At 44.7% G+C, this 15,551-nt stretch overlaps 1 protein-coding gene across 4 annotated transcripts in view; it reads left to right on the forward strand.

Moving 5' to 3' along the window:
* The window catches only part of LOC123404202 (probable protein transport Sec1a), a 104,317-nt gene that overhangs the window by 24,804 nt on the left and 63,962 nt on the right, over positions 1–15,551 (forward strand). For all 4 annotated transcript variants that reach the window (XM_045098119.1, XM_045098120.1, XM_045098121.1 and 1 more), the window contains exons 5-13: positions 5,425–5,475; positions 5,569–5,665; positions 5,770–5,802; positions 7,995–8,123; positions 8,937–9,128; positions 9,217–9,300; positions 9,395–9,493; positions 9,571–9,644; positions 11,013–11,109. In XM_045098119.1, the coding sequence (XP_044954054.1) occupies positions 5,425–5,475; positions 5,569–5,665; positions 5,770–5,802; positions 7,995–8,123; positions 8,937–9,128; positions 9,217–9,300; positions 9,395–9,493; positions 9,571–9,644; positions 11,013–11,109 (856 nt within the window). The remainder of the gene's footprint in view (positions 1–5,424; positions 5,476–5,568; positions 5,666–5,769; positions 5,803–7,994; positions 8,124–8,936; positions 9,129–9,216; positions 9,301–9,394; positions 9,494–9,570; positions 9,645–11,012; positions 11,110–15,551) is intronic.

Here is a 15,551-nt window from a genome sequence, read left to right on the forward strand (position 1 = left end):
CCCCGCAAAACCCAGCACTGAGTTCCCCGCTGGCGCCAGAACGCCTCCTCATCAGAGTAGATCATCGCCAGCTGATCCTCAAGGTCGTAGCAGATGACCCACTCGTCTGGAGCCAGTCCCGAGGAGTCGGTCCGAAGGTCAAGGGCCTGGATGGAATCGATGAGGGACTTCTTCCGCTCACGGAGATTGCGACCCAGGTTGGCCCCCAACCCTTCATAAACTGGCGGGCCAGCTTAGCACAGAGCTGCCAGGAGTCGACGGCGGAGATTGATCGGTGAGGGGCGTTCCATGCGGCCACCCAGCGGGCTCGCACCGCATCAGCAAAACCGGCCTGATTGAGCCAGAAGGACTCGAACCTGAATCTAGGCAGGAGAGGGAGTCTATCGTTCTTCGAGGAGAGCAGAAGGGGAGCATGATCCGAACCAATGCGGGTTAAGGCTCGGAGGGAGGCAAGGGGGGCATTTGAGCTCCCATTCCGGGTCCACGAAGACCCGGTCCAAGACAGACATCGTCGGATCCGCCTGACGGTTGGTCCAGGTGAATCTGGCGCCAACCCGATCGAGCTCACGCAGGCCGAGGTCCGTGATGCAGTCATTGTGAATCTTAAGCGTCTACTTGTTGCTTCAGGTTCTTCGACAGGTACGACAGGCTCTGTGACTGGTGCTTCTAGTGTTGAGCGACCACCATCTACACAGTCAGGTACATCCCCATGGGTTCTGGATTCTGGAGCTTCTTTTCATATGTCTTCTGATTCATCTGTCTTGTCCTCTCTTAGATCTCTTGATGTTCCTATTAATGTTCTTACTGCTGATGGTACTCTTCCTGTTGCTAGCTGAGGCATTCTTTCCACTTCTTCATTTCATGTTCCAGATGTTTCTCATGTTCCACGCCTTACCATGAACTTATTTTTTGCAAGTCAGCTAACTGATTCTGGTTGTCGCGTCATTCTTGATGTTGATTCTTGCTCTTTCCAGGATCGCCACACGAAGGCTCTGGTTGGGGCTGGCCCTTGCCGCCTTGACTCCCAGGGGTTTTGGGAGTTAGACTGGCTTCATGTTCCTTTCGCTGCCACCACAGCTGCCTTCGCCGCTTGAGTTACCAGCTCCTTCCAACAGTGGCATCATCGGCTTCGTCATCTTTGTGGTTCTCCGCTATCGTCTTTAGTCTGTTGTGGTCTTCTGGGCCTGTCTCAGGAGATGTCCCTTTGCAGTGTCCGGGTTGTAGGCTTGGTAAACAGGTTCAATTACATTATCCTACTAGTGAATCAGTGTCTCAACGCCCTTTTGATTTAGTTCATTCCGATGTGTGGGGACCAACTCCCTTCTCTTCCAAAGGGGGTCATCGATACTATATTATTTTTATAGATGATTTCTCTCGCTACACTTGGCTTTATTTTATGACTTATGTAGCGAGGTTCTTTCTATTTATAAGTGCTTTGTCGCAATGATCCACGCACAGTTCTCTACACCTATTCGTGTGTTTTGTGCTGATTCTGCTGGCGAGTATATCTCCAAAATGTTGCGTGGTTTTCTTACTGAGCAGGGTACTCTTGCTCAGTTCTCCTGTCCTGGTGCTCACGCTCAGAATGGCATAGCTGGGCGCAAGCATCGTCACCTTCTTGAGACATCTCGTGCGATGATGATTTCCGTCTCTCTCCCTCCTCATTTTTGGGATGAGGCTTGTTAGAGTTTATATAATATAGCCATGTACCCTTTTGTACTTATCCTATTGTATAAGGGGTTTCCTGCATATATTCCACACCTGTACATGTATATATATCGGCCTATGGCCTCATGGGAATACAAGTTGCATATTTTCTAACATGGTATCAGAGCCCTAGGTTTTTTTTTCGCATGCCGCAACTCGTGCTCGATCCCGTCGTGCGCCATCGTTTTTCTCTGATTGGCGGCCGCTGTGTTTCCTCTCCTCCCGATCCGCTGCAGATCACGCCAGGCCGCCTCATCATGTGCCGCCCCGCCACATTCATCTGCGTCTGAGGGTCTCCACGCACATATCAACCCTCATTTTCTTTACAGGGAGGTATTCCTCTCGAGCGTCTTTTTGGGCATTCTCCTGATTATTCTGCTCTTTGCTTGTTTGGTTGTGTTCGTTATGTTCTTCTTGCCCCTCGAGAACGCACCAAACTAACCGCCCAGTCCGTCAAGTGTGTTTTTCTGGGCTACAGTGATGTGCGTAAGGGTTATCGATGTTGGGATCCTGTCGGTCGTCGGATGCGTAGATGTGACTTTTGATGAGTCTCGTCCATTCTACCCACGACCATCCTCTTCGACCTTTTCTGTAGAGGATATCTCTTTTCTCATGTTTCCTGATACACCTCCCTCCATGCCTCATATTCCTACTCGTCCCATTTTTGTTGATCTGGCACCGTCTTCTCCTATCGTTTCTTCTCCTCCCTCATTGCATGGCACTCCACCTTCGTCACCGACATCTTCTTTATCTCCATCACCTCCAGTTGTTCCTTCTCATCCCAATTTTCCTTTTCATTACACCCGTTGTCGACGTGTTATGGATGAATCTACTGACCTGCCATCTACTTCTGGTGTGCCATCTTCCTCGTCCCAGCCGACTTATGGTCTTCGGGCTCGACCTTGCCCTCCTCCTGACCGCTATTCTCCTAGCCGATATGGCCTTTCAGTTGTTGTTGAGCGTACCTCTTATCGTGATGCTGTTGTTCATCCTGAATGACAGTTTGTGATGGCAGAGGAGCTTGCCGCACTTGAGCGCAATGGCACATGGGATCTGGTTACTCTTCCTCTCGGTGTTCGTCCCATCACTTGTAAGTGGGTCTATAAGATTAAGACTCGCTCTGATGGTTCTCTTGAGCGTTATAAAGCACGTCTGGTGGCTCGTGGCTTTCAACAGGAGCATGGTCGTGATTATAATGAGACTTTTGCTCCTGTAGCCCATATGACCACTGCCCACACACTTCTCACTGTGGCCTCTGTTCGCCATTCGTCTGTGTCTCAGCTTGATGTTAAAAATGCTTTTATTAATGGTGATTTGCATGAGGAGGTTTATATGCAGCCACCACCTGCATTTATTTAAACATTTTTCTCAGCTTGATGTTAAAAATGCTTTTCTTAATGGTGAGTTGCATGAGGAGGTTTGTATGCAGCCACCACCTGGGTACTCAGTTCCCGATGGCATGGTTTGCTGTCTTCGTCGCTCTCTGTATGGCCTTAAGCAAGCCTCTCGCGCTTGGTTTGAGCGTTTTGCCTTTGTGCTCAGCGCTGCTGGTTTTTCGCCCAGTGATCATGATCCAGCGTTGATTGTCCACCTTTCTACTCGTGGTCGCACTCTTCTTCTTCTATATGTTGATGACATGATCATCATTGGCGACGATTCTGAGTACATTGCCTTTGTTAAGGCCTATCTTAATGAGCAGTTTCTTATGTCTGAACTTGGTCATCTTTGTTACTTTCTTGGGATTGAGGTTTCCTCCAACTCCGATGGCTTCTTTATTTCCCAAGAAAAGTATATCCAGGATCTTCTTACTCGTGCAACTCTTAGTGATGAGCGCACTGCTGAGACTCCTATGGAGCTCAATGTTCACCTTCGTGCTTCTGATGGTGAGCCCTTGTCTAATCCAACACGTTACCGTCATCTTGTTGTGAGTCTTGTATATCTTGCTGTCACTCGTCTGGATATCTCCTCTCCTGTCCATATTCTGAGTCAGTTTGTTTTTGCTCCTACTTCAGTTCACTACTGTCACATTCTTCGTGTTCTATGATATCTTTGTGGCACGATCTCTCGTCGTTTCTTTTTAACCCCGTTCTAGCTCGTTACATCTCCTGTCCTATTCAGATGCTACGTGGGCTAGTGATCCTACGGATCACCATTCACTTTCTGCCTACTGTGTTTTTCTCATTTCCTGGAAGACAAAGAAATAGACCGCAGTTTCTCGTTCGAATGCAGAGGCCGAGTTGCTAGCTATGTCTCTTCTGACGGTAGAGGTGACTTGGTTACGATGGTTACTGGAGGATTTTGATGTTTCTGTTACTATACCTACCACCCTCTTGTTGGATAGCGCAGGTGTCATTAGTATTGCGCAGGACCCCATGAAGCATGAGCTTACCAAGCATATTGGCGTTGATGCTTCTTTTGTGCGGCTGCTTTGCAGGATTGTGTTATTGCTCTTCAGTATGTGCCTTCCGAGTTACAGCCAGCGGATTTTTTCACGAAGGCCCAGATTAGAGCGCAACATGGATTTCATCTCTTCAAACTCAGTGTTGTGGATCCACCATGAGTTTGAGGGGGGGGGGTGTTAGAGTTATACTTAGTGATATTTATGATGACCTTTTGGTCTTCTATATTCTTGCCCTTTGGCATCCTTTTGTACATGTTTATATGCTGCCTTTTGGCCTTTATGTAACACAAGACACATATTCACAACAGCCATCTTGTACTTCTATATGTTGTCCATACTCCTATCCAGTTATAGGCGTTTGAAACAATATTTCTTCTCCTTAATAGTCTTCTGGACATCATTGTTCTACGACCAGGTATCTTTAGCTTCGCTTCTACTTCTCCTGGACACTCCAAACTCCTTTGAGGTCACCTTACGAATGCAAGTTGCCATCTTCATCCACATATTCTCTGCATCACCTCCTTCTTCCCAAAGCCCCTCCTTAATGACCCTCTCCTTGAACGTCTGAGCTACCTCCCCCTCGAGCTTCCACCACTTCATTCTAGCGATTGCAAAATGTCAAACTCGTTTACTCTTACAAGTTTTGAACTCCTTCATATCTGTACAAAGGCTGTACCTTTTTATGCCACTGCAAAATGGTTTCAAACCCGTGTATACCTCTTGTCCATTAGGCAGACCATTAGAGCTGTAAAAAAGGCAATTTTGGTCTTGGCCACTTAGACATTGCAAGTATCTCTCTATTAGTTCTTCGTCATTCCTTCTCTGATTCTCTGCCTAGGGTTCTTATAACAGATTGCCCCAAACATAAAATCTGTTAAGCAAATCATCTCTCCTTATCCTTGACACACCTTAGATTCTCTCCACTTTTCCTTTTAAGATACACAGATCAATAACAACCCAGAACCGTCGTTTGCTGCTCCCCACCACCCCCACCCCACCCCACCCCCTCACCGGATCTTCTGTTCCAAGGCTGCTGTTGTGCACCCTGCTCGGGACCATGCAAAGGGCCAAACCTCCGCACGTTGGCATGTGGAGTCGAATGCTGGACCTGGTTGCTCTTCAATACGCACCTTCCGAGTCAAAGTTGGCTGATTTCTTCATGAAGGCCCAGACTACAATGCATCACAGCTTTTATACTGGCCCATGGCCTCATGAGAATACAAGTTGCATATTCCTAACAAGTTTCACTCTGATTTTTGTTTTTCATGTATCATTGTTGATTTTGTTCACTAACCATCATATGGTGGTGATTGCAGCGTTGTTATGTTCCTCTCTGACATGTCAGGAAGAAGCCCGTTATACAAGAAGTACGCCTAAATAAACATGAACTACCACCCACATCTTTTATGCACAGTTGCCTTTGTGGTTAATTTATTGACACACTATTGCTCATGTTGTAGGGCATATGTGTTTTTCAGTTCTCCCATACAGAAAGACTTAGTTGCTCAAATAAAAAGGGATTCAAGTATATTACCTCGTATTGGTGCACTCAGTGAGGTTACCTTAGCTCTTTCGTTCCTTTCTATTTTATACTTGAGTATTGTTAAAATGAAAAAGTGTTCTGTTGGCTATTCACTATTTGTTCTCTATGTCATTTCCAGATGAATTTGGAGTACTTCCCTATTGATTCCCAGGTATCCTAGTTCTTTGAAAGATTATTTGTTCAGATACAGTATGTTGCTTGATACATGTTCTGCAATTGTTATTTTTGACACATATTCCCCAATAAATATTATTTCACATATGATTTAACAGCAGATGGTGATTTGACTCGTCGCTCACGTTTGCTCAGTCGTGAGATTCTCACAAACAAAAAGGGGGAAGATATTGCTGTTTAGATTACAATGAAATTCAATTAGAAGTATAGGATTCTTCGTGCCTTTTCCTTTTGATTTTTTGGTCCTGCTTTGTCATTTTATAGAGCATGTAACTGATGATCCATTGTGAAAAGATCCATTAGCATATCTCTAGACGGGTTTATGTATTTTCTATTATTTGTCCTAGCACTAGATGTTGCTGCAGTAAGGTTATCACTCGTCAGTTTTGATATTTTGAATTAAATTGGACATCCTCCAATAGAATCACTAGGGTCAAACCACAGATTCTAGTGGTCCTACTTGATTCTACCAACGATTAAACTTTCTATAGTTTTCCATGTACTTAGAAAATGATACAATTTAACGTGTACTTCAAAAGCCTTGATTTGAAAACTATAATCCCAATGAAATAATATGTTGTTGTTTATGCAAATTTATGAATAAGTGTAGACATAATCTAAATAGATGGAAGGTGATTTTGAACACAAAAATATATATGCATTAATTATTTATATTTTTAAAACTAGGATCATAGAAAATTACATAAGTAATCTTACAATTTTTTGCTAGAATTGTAAGTGTTGCCGTAAAGTATTGGAGGCAGCACTATAACCGCAAGCCCAAGCCTACAACACAGTCCGTAACCACAATACCAACAGTTGGGCCTTAGGTAGGCACATGGCTAATCCTTGGCGGCCAATAAGTCCAAGTTTAACCCTAGGGAAATATATGTCTATTAGGAAGTTATCTTTACGTTCCAAACTGTTAAGATTTGGTTTGCTTTTCAAGTTATGTGATCTCTCTAATCTATATAAAAAAAGGTACGATGTTTTTGTTGAGTACGCATCTCCCTCGTTGCCTGCTGACTCTTGACGGTGTTCCCTACATTGATCCCGTCTTGCACATGCGCCGTCTCTCGGTGCTTGGTGCTCGTCCGCCTGTGATGTCTGTTGAAGTGTATATGTGGATTGCCTAGTCCTTTCCATCAGTTCGGACTTTTGGTTGCGTTGGCTAGTGCATGAAGCTTAACATGGTATCAGGGCCTAAGGTCTTGAGTTCAAATCCTGGCTTTCGCAGTTTAATCAAAAATTGCTGCCGCCCCCTATCTGAACACGTATAGGCCTCTTGAGCCATACCTCTGAATCTGTCCACGTGTTGACTTTCCGCGTCACACATGAGAGGGGGTGTTGAAGTGTATATGTGGATTGCCTAGTCCTTTCCATCAGTTCGGACTTTTGGTTGCGTTGGCTAGTGCATGAAGCTTAACAATGTCGTCATCTCGGGCGTCTTCCGCATACTGTGTTCTACCCTCTCTAGCAACTTTTGTCATGACTTCTGCCGGTGGTGATGGTCACTAACACTGACTTGTATAGACGGTCGCTTTTCTGCGACTTCTCGCATGACCTCTCACATGGCCGTGGTGGTCGCTCTTCAACCACTCCTCTCGCGACCTCCACCCATGGTGATTGTAGCTCTATACCGACTCGTCTCGCGACTTTCACTGGCCATGCCGGTGCATCTGGCTCCGTTGACCGCGCTTTGCACACGCATCTTCCCTTGACGCTTGGTGCTTGTCTGCATGCGACCTCGTCTCCCCCATTGGCCTCTGTAGATGATACTAGTCTTGGTATATTGCCTCCCCTAGCGCCATCCACAGGTGGTGGCCACTTCTCTTTCGGTGCTGCTACATTGACTACTTCAGCCACGTCCTTCATTGAGCAGGAGATTGTGTGACTTCGTAACCTGCTTATTGCCTTCGATTCTTCCTTGCCAAAGGACATGACTGTTCCTAAGCCCCAAGTGCCAAGACCTAACGGACTTGATTTATCCTTGACGTAACACTGATTTTTAGGGCGATGTGGTTTAACGTGGATGCTGCATTAGGAATCAGTTTAAAAATAAAGAAGAATGATATTCTTACTGGGAGAGCATGGATGCACCTAAGCTGGCGACAATTTTATAGTAATTCCTTTTGTCTGGCATAGCGTACTCATGGTGATTGTGTGCAGGGTTTCATAACTGACCATGAAAGGGCATTGGAAGAGCTTTTCTGTGAGAGTGCAGAAGGCTTCAACAAATACAATGCTTGTTTGAATGCAATGGCTACTCGTATATCTACAGTATTTGCATCAATGAGGGTATGTATATATATCTGTTACTTACAAAAGCTTCTGCGGTTTTAATGTTTGTTCATTCCCCTTCAAGTCCTACTCGAATGAGGGTTGTTCGTACAGCAGCAAAAAAGTGCCTTATCTCATCTAAGTTGGTAGCGTAAAATTAGGAATGCTATGTGTCAGGGAGCTCAATGAACATATATGCTTATGAACCCTGACCTTGCCAACATGGACCCCCTCTCACGTGTGGCCCGATAGAGCCTAAATGTGGATAGAAAGAGGGCAAGAAATGCTTTTTATTTAAAGGGAAAAAGCCAACACTTGAACCCAAGACCTCTTTTTGCTCTGCCGTATTAAGTTTCATGCACAATCCGAACTTATGGAGAAGGTTGGCCAATCCACATACTCATGGAAAAATAATGTGGTGGAAATAAAAACAGACAATCTTGGTCGCAATTAATGTACTAAAAATAAGCGAAAGGTACAAGATGACGTGGATGTTCAAGTTCAACTCATGGCTTGAACTTTGTTACTGTGATTTCTTTGTTATTATCCTCATTTCTTTACACGTTCGTTTTCTTTCAACTTCAACCCAAGCTCTAATGCTTGACATGTTGCAACTTGGTACACAGCAACTGTTTGCTTTTTTTTCTTGAAAGAAATGTGGTAGGGAAGGCCCCAGCGATTTTGTTTGGAAAGAATAAGAACCCAAAATTCACACCTGTGAGGACTGGAACCTGGGTGGCTGGGTTGTGAATCCTCTCAACTAACCAAGTGAGCTAGGCTCACTTCTTACTATTAGCTTATTGTTGACATGTATTGTTCTATAAACTATAGGAATTTCCCCGTGTGCACTACCGCATTGCCAAGACCATTGATGCTTCTACAATGACAACACTAAGGGACATGGTACCCACAAAGATTGCTGCTGGTGTATGGAATTATCTCTCCAAATATAAAACGTCAATTCCTGAATTCCCGCAGACAGAAACTTGTGAACTTCTCATAGTAGACCGTTCAGTAGATCAGGTACATGGTGAACATACCTGTATATCTGAGTTCAACTTCTATACTGGTGCTATCTATTCTGCCGGTTCACGTTTCTAGTATACTTCAGATTGCACCAATAATTCATGAATGGACTTATGATGCCATGTGCCATGATCTGCTATGCATGGATGGTAACAAGTACGTACATGAGGTGAGTATGCCATTGGTCTTTTTTCTTAATGGTGGCATTATGGTATGTTATTTCCCTGGATGGTTATGGATCCTTATATGTGATTGAATAAAAGGTTTCAAGTAAAAATGGTTCAGCCTCAGGAAACAAGGAGGTCCTGTTAGAGGACCATGATCCAGTTTGGCTTGAACTTCGACATTCCCATATAGCAGATGTGAGAGCACTTCTAAGTCCATCTTTCAATGTGGTTCACACTTTCAGCAGCTATACAATTAACCGTTATAATTTCAGGCAAGTGAAAGACTTCATGATAAGATGACACATTTTGTCTCGAAGAACAAAGCCGCCCAACTACACCAAGTGAGGTTCGTTCACTGTTTCAAACCAATTGCAGAGTTAGGTGTGGTGGCTCCTTGTTACATTAAATATGCTCATATTCGTCTCGTTCTTCGCATGTCTTTTTGTGACTATTTCATTTCTGTCTCGTGAACAAAATAGCAATTTGAATGAATTGCACCTGTATTGAATTATGAGGAAGCGTGACTTTGGCTAAATTCGGTTGATTAGCAGCAACTCATAACTACCTAATGTTCTCATAACTAAAAAATAAGCAAGCACGGTAATTGCAATATGATGTGCCTAGCTATATAGTGGAGGATTCAGAGTTAGGTTTTTAGTTAATTTAACTACCTAAGTCCAAGTGAAAACTCAATTCCCTAAACAAACTTAAATCTGTCCTTGTAAACCTAATTCTTATTACGAAGTTTATAATTTCCGAACGTTCGGATTTTAGTAACAGATCCGAACGACGCGATTGTTGGTCGATTCTGATCGGGTGGGGCGCGCTCGCTTCCCCTTTCCCGATTTTTAGGATTTTCTTTCCTATATTCTCGTGTAACTCATTTACTTTTGGATCCTAATTTAGGCATTTAATGACAATCCTAATTTACACGTGGACATGAGGCTGGTGAGCGTTAACCATGATTTTTTTCTTTGACGCTAGTAGTTTCCATACTTGTTGTTTTACAGCCTAAAAAATCGTGCTAAAGCTGGGAATTGAACTAAAAACTTCACTATCGAGATCTTATCATACTAGCCAACTCACCCACTACTTGGCTCGTGTCAAGTTCAAATAAAATACCACTATTTGACCATCCGAGAGAGAAAAGTTGTTGAAATATCCCCGAGTAACCTTTATGTATAAGATGATAACTTACGTATCACTGACATGATAACTCACGTATAAAGACATTGGTAAATTTTTACCACGGGCAAGAAAAATTATAGAAATATAGCCTCATAACTTTTGTGCAAATAGCATGGTAATTTACGCCACAGACAACCCCATGTTATAACTTTCACCCGAGGAAGAAACCAATTGTTGAAACATCCACGGTAACTTTATGTGTTAGTATCATGGTAATTTCTGCATTGTAGCCCTAATAATGTACATACAAACATTGTAGCCCTAAAAACACTAGCAATTTACTATTGCCATCTAAGGTTTTTGAGAGAAAGAAAATAAATCAGTGGAAGCGAGCGTGAGGCGATAGCGATCAGGTGGTAACGAGTCGTTCGGATCTGTCCCTAAAATGGGAATATACGGAAGTTAGCACCATCCTAATTATCGATTCACTTCTATTTTCTTATGCTTAGTTGAATGAATCATTATTTGTTTGTTATGTTCTGGGCTTGTTTTACTTGTGCTCTTCGCCTCTTGTTTAATTTCTCAGAACTGGAGGAGAGCTATCAACTAGAGACCTACAAAAAATGGTTCAAGCTCTTCCACAGTACACAGATCAAATTGACAAGCTTTCGCTGCATGTCGAGGTTGGTTATGTTGTCCATGATATGGTTCAAAGTTTTAAGATCTGTACTTGCCCTGTTGCATTTTTCTTATACACAGAACTATACATGTGGTATTTTGTAGACTTACTTGAAAATGGTGTAAGGTAGAACTTGCTCCTAATTTTGTAAATTCGATCTAAATATGGTATTTTTAAAGCCAACATTCTCAACTCCCTTATTCACTAACTGGTTAGCACAGAAGAAGGATGCTACCTGGCGAGGCACATTATTCTGTGTGGGCCTGTAGGGGTCAATGGAGCACTACTTTTCATAAATCCCTTGAATAAGATAGTTAATAAGGCCAGTTAACACACCCATGAAGGCTGAATTCAACAAATCTATGTCACAAGACTACAAGAGGGTAAATGCTCTTATGCCTATTCGAGGTAACCTAAAAAAGGCCTGGACACAAGAGGTGTCATGATACGGGGCAAACCCGTAGGGGTGGCCCAATCTTCAATCCTTTAGGAACTGGAGGTGGATTTGAGGAAGAGCACGATGAGCATGGGGGAAAACACGAAGAACAAAGGGAAATATACAAGCCAACATACACATCACGTATTCAAGAGTCAATACACAAGGTGCAATTGGATCCAACAACATCCAAAGGAAAATAAGTAACAAAGAAAGAATGTTCATCCCCAATCCTAAGATATGGAGGTCTATACATTGCAAGAGGAATTATCTCCACTAGGGAGTTCTTGTAGTCCGCACAATCTTCACCTCACAAGGTAGTCGTGGATCTTCATTGAGGAGCCACTCCACAAGGGAGATCCCACAAGGGGAGAGGTGGTGAGAAAGCTCTATGGTCTTAGTTCTACTTTGCTAACCCTAGAGTGGAGTGGGTGTGGAGTATAGGTAAGTGGGGAAAGGGTGTCAGCCCTTCCAACCTGAGCATTGATAGTTGCAGATGACACTGGAAGAGTTGGGACAATTTTCGTTGGGTTTATTTCTCACACAATGCCATGCCAACCTGAGGGGTTGGGGATACATATTTATAAGCTGCTAGCCAGCCAAGCATATGCTAAGATGCTAGTCTAAGATGCTATCCTAACTGCCAGTCCTTGGTGGTCAAGGATGCTATCCTAACAGCCACAAGGACCATGTGCTGCAGCCCCACAAAGACCTTAGTACAGAGACTTATCCATCAAAGGAAGGATACGTGGGCTCAACCCAATTCTGCACGCAGGCAACACGTTCAGATAGTCCGTGTGTTGGGCCAGGTGATGATGACATAGCGCCCATGTATAGTCAGGTAGGCTGAATTTGACCCAATAGCCACAGGGTGGGCCTGGCCGGCGTCTAGGAGTCCTACAATTCGGGGCGCACCATCACCTTGGAATACAAGACATGTCTAGTAGGCAGATCAAATTGTATATCGATGGGATCTGTACCGTGTAAACCTACTTCGGCCCGTGTAACCATACTGCTCACCCCACTCTATGCTTATGCATACACACCATACGTGCAAACACACAAACCCTAGCTCTCATACAAGGCAGCCATCAATACAATTCATCAAGGCAGAAAGTATGGTATTGCCTCTCTCCGAGGGCCTAAAATGGGCAAAATAATGTCTCGTCTGCACCCTCTAGATTCTCTATCCATATACCGCCCTATGTTTATTATTTTTGGAATTTTACACCGACGTTCGACGCTCCATGTATGGGATATGTGCATAGATTTGTCAGATCGGATCTGGATGGGTTCCTCATCGGCCCCGATGTCTTCACTTCGGGCTAAGGCATCCGCCTTGGCTCCCTAGACTTCGTCGCCGATCTGGTGGGGCGTCTGAACCCCGCTACTACCTTCATCGAAAGAAAAACTCTTCGCTTCGGCAGTCTGGACTTCATCACCGACAAGTTCGATAAGCTTCACCTCCGTGTTTGAGCGCCGAACCAGTCGGGGGAAACTTCAGTTGGGCGATCCCTCAAGTCTATATTCACCATGGGTATTGAGACTACGACGAGTTGCCATTTTACCCATCGTATTCGACTCACATTTTGATGTCCTACGCTTGCTTTCACTGTCCCCCTACGAGCAGCCTGTAATCAAGTGGGTGTACAACCCAGCCACCCAGGTTCAAGTCCCCACGGGCGCGAATTTGGGTTCTTATTATTTAAAAAAAACTCGTTGTGGGGGGTTTCCCTTACAGTTTTCCTTAAAAAAAAATCAATGAAGGAGTTCATTCAACACTGAGCCGAGCGAAGAGTAGATTCGATATGTTGATTGCAGCGAACGAAGGATTTGGCTTATCACCAAAGCCACATTCGTCGTTTGAGGAGTCACATGCCGATAGCTTCAAAACGATCCCAAGAACACCCAAATCGAGGTTCGGATGCGGAAGTTATGACCAAAATGGCGAAGGGTGTTGGTGCATTTTTTTTGGTATGGTCGGATAGTCAGTGGAATTCGTCCGGACCCTCTAGGGTATTGTTTGAATAATCTAGGAAATTGTCTGAGACTACTGGGTTTGTGTTAGATTCTCTTTATCAGTCCAATCGCCATGAATTTGGTTGCAAGCTTGTGTTACAGGAGGAACCAAGGTGGAAGGTGGATCAACTAGTTTTGTAAGAGATTCATCGATCAAAACCAAGCAAATCTCATGAAATCGAACAATTCACTCGAAAATGACTTTTGGCTTCCTTTTTTTTTTTTTGGAAATTTCCGAGTTTGACAAGAAAACCACGAAAAGAGGCTAGAAATGGAGGGGGTAGGGGACCCCATTCATGGCAACCTTGCTCTTTGTTATTGTTCAAGAAACGACTTACGTCAAGGGGTATCCTTAGTAGCGTGATGAATATAAAAGTAGGCGAGGGTGTGTACGACATTCTCATAGCGAAGGTCGCCATGCACTGAAAAAGTGACAATGATGTTTTTTCAGTTGCCTTGCTGGAGCATGACCAACGTCGTAGGAGAAAGAGTGGTCGAGTGGTGTTCGGGGCACGACAACATAGAGTGCTGCTGCTTTGAAGTCCCACGACTCCCGATAGTTCGAGCCTTAGTTGGTCTCTCGGACTTCGATTCCCAGCCTCTTGGTCGAGCCTTGGCTCTAGGGAAGGGGAGAGTGAGTCTCCTCTTGAGTTTACTCAAACGGGAGTGAATGGTTTACATGTCCACGGGGGCCATATATGTAGCCTAAGGGTCATTGACAAATGACCAAGGCTACCCTTGAAAAGAGGAGGTGGGAGATTAGAACTAGATAATCTTTGGTCCATGGGCCCCTAGTTGGACTAGGAGGGGAGTTGTGGCCCATGAAAGGGAAATTTCCTCCACCATATGAATGCTTTCTTGCTTGAGCTTCTTTGGTCCTTTGCCTTCATCTTTGACTTGCTTTTTTTAGGTGATCTTCTTTTGACTTGTTGAGCACTTAATTTTGTTGGCCGAGGTGGCTTGACTGGAGCTAGGATAGCTTGCTTGGACTTTCATTTACTTTTATTGACCGTTCATGTGGATTGCCTTGGAGGGCTCCGGTGGAACCCCTGTTATAATTTTGGCTATTCCCTCGACATTCCTTATACAAAATGATACGCGGCAAGCCGTAGGGAAATCACTTCCTCTAAGTTGTTCGTCAAGTGCAACAACTACAACAGGGAGATGCTACTGTGGATAACTTCTACAAGGAGATGTCGGTGATGTGGCGCCAATCGGACTCTCTAGGAGATTTGTTGCATATGCCAGTGTTGTGTGCGGCAACAAGCTAAGCTGGAGGTTTGTCGCCTCTACGATTTCCTCACACTTGCCACCGACTGGAGTTTGAGCAGAGTCGTGCTCAGCTGTTGGCACACCATCCTCGGCTCTTTACTCTCGAGGCCCATGCTGAGGTGCCCTCTGAGGAGCTGCGTCTACGCAGCACGGGCTTGTTGCTGTCCTCTTCAGTAGTTCTGGCTGCCCGCATTTACCACTGCTACAAGGTGTGCCTTCTCCTACACCGGTGGCAGTAGCCGCCACTAGAGCTTTCTACACCTTCTTCAAGTAGGATGTGCACATTATCATAAGAGTGCATCAAGAGGAAGAGACAGAGTCGCCATGGTGGCCATTCTCATAAGGACTCAGGAGGCTCCTTTGATTCTCGTGAGAGCTCCCTTGAGAAGGTTCACCAGGAGATGCTCACCTTGCCGCTTCTGCCCCATCCTCAGGTTCTGCTGGTTAAACATCTGGTCCACCACACTCTTCGTCATGTGTCTTTGCCCTGGATTCTTAATTCTGGGGCCTCCTTCCACATGACACCACACATACATCACCTTAGAGCATCTCCAACAGCCGCGCTTCGCGTCGCGCCCAAAAAATGTGTTTGCCGCGCGCGCTTCGGCTGGTTTAGCGCGGGGATAGGCGCTGGCTCCAACGGCCGCGCTATAGTGCAGCGCGCGCGCGCCACTCCAGCAGCGCCCAAAAATGCAGCGCGCGCAGCACGCACAAACCAC

This window comes from Hordeum vulgare, chromosome 6H, assembly GCF_904849725.1.
Source record: "Hordeum vulgare subsp. vulgare chromosome 6H, MorexV3_pseudomolecules_assembly, whole genome shotgun sequence".
NCBI lineage: Eukaryota > Viridiplantae > Streptophyta > Magnoliopsida > Poales > Poaceae > Hordeum > Hordeum vulgare.